The 9,188-nt window shown below is 40.0% G+C and overlaps 1 protein-coding gene across 1 annotated transcript; it reads right to left on the reverse strand.

Moving 5' to 3' along the window:
- Positions 1–721: 721 nt before the first annotated feature.
- On the reverse strand, positions 722–8,865 carry LOC117498476 (26S proteasome regulatory subunit 4). Its single transcript, XM_034150600.1, has 11 exons — positions 8,801–8,865; positions 8,214–8,267; positions 7,644–7,740; positions 7,176–7,300; positions 6,809–6,994; positions 6,539–6,667; positions 6,198–6,294; positions 4,046–4,235; positions 3,401–3,552; positions 2,936–3,090; positions 722–1,054 (listed from the first exon to the last, which is right to left on the reverse strand). The coding sequence occupies exons 1-11, from the start codon at positions 8,801–8,803 to the stop codon at positions 920–922; spliced, it is 1,323 nt and encodes a 440-aa protein (XP_034006491.1). The 5' UTR covers positions 8,804–8,865; the 3' UTR covers positions 722–919.
- Between the last annotated feature and the right edge of the window lie 323 nt (positions 8,866–9,188).

Below are 9,188 nucleotides of genomic sequence, written 5' to 3' on the forward strand. Positions count from 1 at the left end.
ATTAGACCCCTTTAAGAGGGAAGCATTAGTGCAATGATAGGAGGTAATGTCCGATTAAAATGCAGTGTGTTAAGCAATTCTGTAACAGAGATTTAATTATGTCACAAACTGTGAGGGTCTTGTATGAAATACTCTACTAATAGTCCGGCAGTGGCTCATTCAGTAGGGGCTTGGACTGTGAGCCGTAGGGGCGCCGGTTCAAGTCCCCGACCAGACCTAAATATGGAGTGTGGACTGCTACTTGGAGAGGTCCCAGTTCACCTCCTGCCCTGCCGTGGTGCCCTTGAGCAAGGCACCGGACACCCCCCCCACTCCTAGTACTAGACTCCTGGTACTAGGATGGGTTAAAAGCAGAGAACAAATGTCACTGTGTGTGCTCTGCATGTGTGACCATTAAAGAGGGCTTCATCCCTCCGATTCTATTCTAATGAGTGGAGAATGTTAATTTTTTGAAAGGGGAAAGGATGGGGCAATTCCTTTCCGGCCTGTCTCGTAGCTAAGCTCTGAAAATAACACGCATCATCAGGAAGTATGCGATAAAAGCAAGGCAGAAGAACGTGTTAGGATCAATTCCATTTGCGACACCAAGGCAGCCACACAGACTGAACTAATTGAATAATTAATGTGGTCGATTATAAAGATATTATAGCAGCGATTAACTCAATATACATCTAATGAGAAGCAGACGTCAACAAACAAATGCTCCAGAAATCACAGTGCGAATATTCTTTTGTTATTTTATTCACATAACAGTAACAGGAGAGTGGATTAAAGCCATACAAGACATGCAGAAAATATATCAAAACTCTCTCTAGGGAGGCACACAACTCGGCTGCTGCCTCCTCTCTTTCACACAGCGATAGATAGAGAGGGCTTAGGTTGGTGGGGAGAGGGCTAGAGATACATCAGAGTTTTTAGGTTAGAGGTAAAGCCCCTCCGGTGTGCCCTCCTGCTTCTTGTACAGCACGTTCTCCTTGGACTTCTTGAAGTCCTCGTTGGTGACTTTCATACGGCGCTCCCGCAGAGCCATGAGGCCGGCTTCTGTGCAGATGGCCTGGAGACACAGGAAATGAGTTAATACATGTTTTTATATAGAGAAAATGATTGTGTAAACTGCTCATGAAGTATTTGACAATGCTGTGAATTTTTCTTTAGAAACTGTCACAAAACCCAATTTCCACCAGGATAAATTAAGTATTCTGATGATAAAATGTAAGAAGCATCTTTTGTATCAATGTATATTGTCACTATGTTAATTTTTCCAGATGTTCATATTAACATTATGATTATTTCAGGCTTTCCTATCTCCACCCTGCATTCTTCTGCCACCAGAGGACAACCAACCTGACTATTGTCTAAATTGAAATCAGATTCTCTTGTATGTAGCATATGTGAAGGAGTATACTTAAAGTCAAGCGTATTCCTAACCTTTAAACATAATGGTTAAAATGTGCCATTTCCCTAACTTTCAGGATGTAGTTTGAACCCAGGCTGTAGGTGCTTTTTATTCAATTATAACAACTTCTCACCTTTTAAATAATTCTAACAGGCATACAGTTCAGATCACGGGTTGAACTGAACATCCCTCTCTTGGCCCCCAGCGTGTTTTATAATTCAGAGAGTAATCACTTAAAAGCAGGGGTGTCAAACTCAATTTCATCACGGGCCACATCAGCATTATGGTTGCACTCAAAGGCCGGTTGTAACTTTAAGACTATATAAAAAGACGTATATAAATATTGAATATATATAAAATAATGTATTATATTACATTATTGCCTCTGCATTGGATTATTATCGAATAGGGTAATAACTTCATAATTAACTACATCTGAAAGCAGAAGTCTAGGGCAAATAATTGCAGTCTCTTCAGTAAGAATGTCCCAATATGATTTTAAAAGAAAAGCCACATTCTGAAAAAAAAATAAAAAAATAAGTGACATTTTGAAATAGAGAAGTGAAATATTGGGGAAAAAGTAACATTTTGAAAAAAAATCTATTTATGAGAAAAAGGCTAATTCTAAGAAAAAAAAATCATATGACAAAAATTCAAATTCTGAGAAAAATTCAAATTTGAGATGCATTGTGGGACATGTCGTTTATGGGCAACGTGCTTCTGTAAAGTAGCATGTAACCGTATAATAAACATTATATTCTTTGCAAGCTCTTGTGGGGCCACATAAAATGAAGTTGCGGGCCGGATTTGTCCCCCGGGCCTTGAGTTTGACACCCCTGACTTAAAGGCTTATGTGAGAACTAACCCTTTAAGTCATAATATGTATTTGATAATATTGAGGATGTTAAAGAACTCAAATCTACAAAGTAATTTAGCATACAGCACGCTGGAAACCGACTCGTGGTGTAGTTCTGTCAGACGCCACATGAGGGCAGCAGAGCTGAGTCAGTGAGATACTAAGAGTTCAATCTACAGTAAACTTTGGATCAGATCTTCTTTATTGGAGGACTTAACACAATTACAAATAAGTGTTGATGCTACAATAACTTAGCAAATCAGCCCCTTCATTGAATTTTCCTGCTGAGCCAGTGTGAGATGGCTTGCTGCTAAGACCTTTTCAAAATCACACAATCAATAAATGGTCACAGAAGCAGGCCGGGGCAAATTAAGAAAGCAGACAGAAAGCAGGTCCGGTGCCAGCATGCACCCTGATTGGACAAAACCTCGCTGCTTAATCCACATGTTAAGACCCCCACAGACACTGTTAGTAACACATGTGGGAGTAAAGAAACAACTCAAAAGAAAAAATAATCAACTCACTTGAACCACCAGCTCTACCCATCATGCAGTGCGTGTCATTGTTTTTTGGGTATTGTAATGTTTAATGTGCCTACCCATGTGTTTTTAAGATTCTTTCTGATGTGAATAAAGAAGTGAGAAGTCGAGCTGCCAGTAGATTTTTGTTAATCTGTCTCTTACCTTAATGTCCGCTCCTGATAGGTCGTCCTTAGCCAGGATGAGGTCATCCAGGGTGACATCATCTGCTACCGTCATGCGGCTGGTGTGAATATTGAAGATCCTCCTCTTGGTCTTCTCATCGGGGAGGGGGAACTCGATCTTACGGTCGATTCTCCCTGAGGAGGACGAGGAGGAGGTAGTTTAGTCAAGCGTTTTAAGGTAGATTTGGCAACAGCTTTAAATGAACTAATAACATGTCATATGACTAAAGATGTTTTTTTAATTAGCAGAATTTTCAAACTAAAACATGTTTTATGTTGCTAAAGTAAATACAAATCTGGTAGTGACCACCTGTAGCACGGATCTAGGTTTCAAAGAGCAGCAGCATTTCCTGCCAGGACTCAGCAGAGTGAAACCATTTCCCGTATCAGACATACTGTAGATGTAAAAATCAAAACGGAGGCGGAAACAGATTCAGTCACTGACCGGGTCTGATGAGGGCGGGGTCCAGGGTTTCTATCCTATTGGTGGCCATGATGACTTTGACGTCTCCCCGCGAGTCGAAGCCGTCCAGCTGATTGAGCAGCTCCAGCATGGTCCTCTGGATCTCCCTCTCTCCACCAGAGTTAGAGTCGTACCTGCACAACAGACAGGAAGTACACATTTATATTCAGATCTCATTTATCTTTCTTGCTAAGATCCAACCAGGCTAATTAGTGCCAAGTCAGCCGAGATCCTACCTAACAATGAATCTTTACATTTAGCTGCTGGTGAGTGAGTGGTGCATTTTGGATATTCTTTGGCATCTGGTCCTAAAACTGTCCTCTTTTTCAGGTTTACATAATGCCCACCTGGATAACACTCTTGCAAAGTACATATTGAAAAGGTACAACATTCAGTTGATTAGGATTACATCATTAAGCTCATGTTCAGTTCTATGATGAAGTACATTAATTTAGCTGAGCTGTTAATGTGCTGTTAAGTACTGAATAAAAATAAAACTGTTACATCAACACCTTGTCACCCACTTGTGACTCCCAGACACCAAAAGGTGATGCATCACCCCCACTCGGATGATCTCCGTCTCTCACGTTCTCGCACTAAAATAGGTTAAAGAAGACGTCTGCATACCGCTTGGTTCCGATGGCGTCGATCTCATCGATGAAGACGATGGAGGGCGCATGCTCCTCTGCCACCCTGAACAGCTCTCGGACCAGCTTGGGCCCGTCTCCCAGGTACTTCTGGATCAGCTCGGAGCCCACCACGCGCAGGAAGGTGGCCGACGTCTGATTGGCCACGGCCTTGGCGAGCAGAGTCTTACCTGGTAATTGCACAAAACAACATACAGTCATTCTTTGCTACATTCTCAAGTGTACCTTAAGCAATACAAGAACTATCAGAATATTCTATTTTTCCCAAGCACAATTGGGTTTTGGGACAGTTGCTCCATTTGAAAAACAACATCAAATGAAAAATAACTCGAAAAAATACAATATTTATATAAAAATAAGTAGTAAAATGCCCAACGGAAGATAAAATATTAACAATTGAATTAAAGATATGTATAAGAAATTAAATTATGTCCAATAAAAGATGACATACTGTTCAATAAAATAGAGAAACGGTATTAATACAAACAAAAGAAGTTCAAGTAAAATGTCCAATAAAAAGAATTGGGACACTGACAATAATTGATAACACCTGGAATTTAGGTAACACACAATGACATTGCATTTTTAAAGATATTCAAATCTATCTGCGGTATCCATTTTGAGACACTTTCAGTAAAAGGGTAAAAGCTTCTGGTATGTTTAAATAAAATGTATTTAACCTTTACTTTACTAAGTGTATTTCCAATTGACATTCAGAATGTTATACACAGTGGTCATGATGTGCATTATTATGAAAGAGTTTCAGGACAAACGGGAGAAAAAGATTAAAAAAAACAGCAAGAGTTAGATAAATCCCCACATTGTCACATCTTTGAAGCAGTGTTCAGTAGCAGGATGTGTGCAATTGCAATTAAAATCCTCATACATATACAATTATCTAATTAAAGGCGTCTCTGTAGCTCACACAGAGCAGGATGCAACAACTTTAACAGTGTGAATGTGAGGAGTGACGCTCATGATTTGTCAACAGGACCTCAGTTTGCAGCTGCCGACTATCAATTATTATTTATATATTCAGCCTAAAACACATATTGGGCTTCCTGCAATTTCAATATTGCAATTCTGATAAAAGGTTCATAAACTGTGTAAAGAGTTAGATTCCCCTTTTGGAATACTGTCTTATATGCAAGTTATAAATACATCTCATTCTGACATGGACAGACTAAAGAATACATTCTCTATAGGCGCTTTCACACCGGAGTACTTTTCCCAGTAGTTCTTGAAATGTTGCGTTCACACCAAAAAAATCCGGAACTATAACTTAGTTCATGAGAACCTTTCCACCCCCTTTTTAGTCCCTGCTAGAGAGCACGCACTTTCATGGGAGAAAAAGGTTCCCATTTCTGATTGGCTGGGCGGATTGCAAACCACGCCCCGTAAAACTCCCAAAAAGCTTTGTGAAGCCACCACTGTATTTGCTGGCATTAGCATTAGCCCAGTGCACCAACGGAGAGAGACTAACTTATGGCAACATAAAAAAAAACATGGGAGCGGTGGAGATGGCTTCAGTAGAAGCTGCTGGGACTCCCAGCAGCTTCTACTGAAGCCAGTCCCCAACTCCGGGGACTTCAGGTGGCAGTATACGCCGTGAAGTTGTTTGCGGCCTGCCAGTAAACCCAAAGCAGAAGAAGAAGAAGTGACGTCAGCGGCTTCATTTGCCTAATCCTCCCTCAGGGACTTATTCCGGTGTGAACGCGATCTGCTCTTTAGTTCATCAGAACTAAAGAGTTCTGATGAACTAAGTACTGGGAACTAAGTACGGCAAAGTACTTGGTGTGAAAGCGCCGAATGTCTTCCCACAGCTACAGGAGGCTGGTGACAGTCTCTCAGCTTCCCTGCTGTGGTGCCCTTTAAAATCCCTCCCTGATGATCAAACTCATGTAACTCTGAGGTAAATTGACCTTTATCTCTGGATTCACTTGAAAAATACTTATGTGACTGAACCTAAAACTAAAGTCATAAAGCATGGTCCCAGCATCTGGTCCCACATATATTTCATTTCTTTCCATCATGTTCCTACTATATGGTGGAAAGAAGATGAAAAACATTTGTCAATTTCTTCTCTCTGTTTGAGAGCCACTGCCGTTGCCATGTTTAATGAAAGCACCCACCTGTGCCGGGTGGTCCGTACAGGATGACACCCTTGGGAGGCTTTATGCCCATCTCTTCATAATACTCTGGATGTGTGAGAGGCAGCTCCACTGACTCCTATGAAAATCAACAACAAAAAAATACACCGTAAAAAGTGACATACATAAACAATTACATCTTATAGGATGTTTTGTAAATGTGCTCAATTTGGCTTATCATTAAAAGTGGTTGCAAGTGATGTGAACAAATCACTGGGAAAGCTACAAAGGACATTAAACATATTATTATTGTCATTATTTAATTGCGTCAGGGTTGCTAACTCGGGGCCAGTGTATATCACAGCAGGTGGAAGTGTTTGTACCTTGATCTCCTGGATCTGAGCGTCCAGTCCTCCGATGTCAGCGTAGGTTTCTTGTGGGGCCTTCTCCACCTTCATCACTGTCACCAGGGGATCAGTGTCATCCATCAGCACACCAATCACAGCATGGACCTACGAGTGACACACAAACACAGGTAAATTATGAATTGTGGTACAGTTAAGAGTTGACAGAAACAACACAAAGTTATCTTGAAATGCATTTACAAAACGGTAAACCTGAAATTAAATTAAAAAATGTAATCTGAATTGTACCTTGTGATTGAGCAGGACAGAGCAGCCAGGCTCCAGCAGATCTTTATCCACAAAGGAGAGGATGCTGACATAGTGCTCTGATCCAACCGAGGTGGAAACGATGGCGTGGTTGTCATCGATGATTTCCTCCAGAGTGCCCACGGACATAGGGGTTCCTCGCAGGTCGTCCACCTTTGACCTCTCCTCCTATAGAATAGATACGATCAGGATTATCAAAAGTTAAATGGTAGGAAAAATTAAGATCCGTTCTCCTCAGTGACTTGACTAAAGATAAATCAGTATAAAAAGTCAAATAGGGTAATGTTCCTATATTTCTCCTAAAAATCATAGCACTAAAGCAATAGAGATATGTAGAACAATAACTGACCTCCTGTTTCTCTTCCAGAGGCTTCATCTGCTCCTGGTTTCTGATGAACTCCTCCTCCATCAACAGGTAATCTTTGATCCGCTCCTGCTTCAGCAGCTTGAGGCGGCATTGAGTGTGAGGAGTGACTGAAAGACAAACAAAAAGGTCAGCATATGTAGTGTTAGCAAAAAATAACATAAATACCAAATTCATCCAACCAAAAACTTGATGTTTCACAGAGCCTCTTCAGCTTGAATGCTGTCAATATCATGACCGCTTGTAACATTTTGTTCTCTTTTATATTGCCAAATAAGGAGTTTTAATTGTATACCAATCTGAGTATCCTTAGTTGTATCCGGTGAGCTTAAATAGCGTTAGGAAGGAGACCTTAGAGCTCAAGACTTCTTATGAAATACAGCTCAAACAAAAACAGGCCACCAGACAGATAAAAACACGTCTTCACATGTCTATGTCTTTGCAGTTCCTTACCTAATGGTAGTTTACTGGCAGCATCTGGTCCCTTGGTCTTCTTCTTTCTCTTGCCAACTCTTGTGGGAATTGGAGGCTCATACTTCTTTTTCTTATCCTTCAGTTGGGACAAAGTGGGATGATGACAAATGTCAGAAAAGGAAATAGCCAGAATCTCATCACCTACAGCAAAACATTTATTGTTTGACATAATGGCACAAACAGCCATTGTTTTTTTAAATAAGGCCTTTAGTAGACCAGGATGGCTTGTCAGACAATACGAGCTTATGCAAAACAAAATGTCCTATAATTAATCTTATATATTTAATAAATAAATAAACACAAGGCAATTACTTTATTGATAATCATATATTACAGCACTAACTGTCAATTTAGACGATCAAAATAAATTACCCAAACGTGTCAATATGCAAAATGTCTTAAAATGTTAAAATACAATTTGGGTTTTTTAAATTTGAAATGTAATGTCACGATTAACTCGTTTAGTTCAGAGGCCACACGAAGGATAATATGTGGCTAGCAAAACAAAACGGTCAGACACTAAGCTAGCAGAAGCTGTGTCATCCTCACCTTGTCATCCTTCTTGCCTCCCCCCGGTCCGTGGCCTCCACTCTGGCTTTGACCCTAAAAGAATATCAGATATGTTAAAAACAGCTGAAAAGAAAAATATCCACCATTGCATTTTGGCCTTTCTGGTTAGTTAGACATTTCCCTTCATAGCTCATTAGCTTAGCTGTTTACAGTGAAGTTAGCTTACGTCGCCGTTAACATTACCTGCCAGCATAGCTGAATTCAACACGTTCGCTTGTATTGCTATAGAAACAATATGTAACACTGTCATCCACAAAAAACCTCACAAACTTGAAAGAAGTCGGGAAAAGCTAGCCGTTACCATATGAATGACTATGCTAATAGTAGCTAGGATAACGAGTGCTTCAAACCGAGAAAAATAAGCTAATGTTGCTAGCTTTAGGCTCTACCCTACTCTCATTTATATACAAGTTGTTAGTTCACACATAAGACATAAATCCGTCTAAAACGACACGACAGCACGAATGTTAACGTTTCAAGTACCATGATTTAAAGTTGTATTGGCGAATATGATGTTTAAGTAAAATAAATATACGAGCCGATGAGAAAATTGCTTGCTCACTTACCATTGTTAGTTGTCGCTCTGAAGTGACGTCACTCGGTACGGCAACACTAACGGCCAAAAATCTCCGGGAAAGAGAAGACACCTGTGACTGGAATGAACGGTCCACTTTTTTAAGCCTTATTTAAAAAAAATACTTTAATGGGTTACTTCCTTTAAATTAAAACAAAACGTATTCGGCTGGGATTTTTTAACACAACCTTTGTATTGCACTAAACTTTAATCCTCCCTACTACTTGTAAACATGTTTAATATGATGATAGCATACCATTTTGTCTACAACGTAAACTGCTTCTATGTCTGTTGTATGTACAGACTTCAAAGCTCAACTCATTAAAATAGCACACTTTGTCGGTTAAATTAGAGTTTGCCTTCACATTTTATTAAACTAA

Source organism: Trematomus bernacchii, unplaced genomic scaffold (genome assembly GCF_902827165.1).
Source record: "Trematomus bernacchii unplaced genomic scaffold, fTreBer1.1, whole genome shotgun sequence".
Taxonomy (NCBI): domain Eukaryota; kingdom Metazoa; phylum Chordata; class Actinopteri; order Perciformes; family Nototheniidae; genus Trematomus; species Trematomus bernacchii.

What these genes read in the sequence shown, in the direction of transcription:
- LOC117498476 (XM_034150600.1), bottom strand. An exon ending in GTACGGACCACCCGGCACAG is followed by an intron (nt 4,236 to 6,197) that starts GTGGGTGCTTTC and finishes TGCAATTACCAG; the next exon opens with GTAAGACTCTGCTCGCCAAG. An exon ending in TATCAGGAGCGGACATTAAG is followed by an intron (nt 1,055 to 2,935) that starts GTAAGAGACAGA and finishes CTGTGTCTCCAG; the next exon opens with GCCATCTGCACAGAAGCCGG.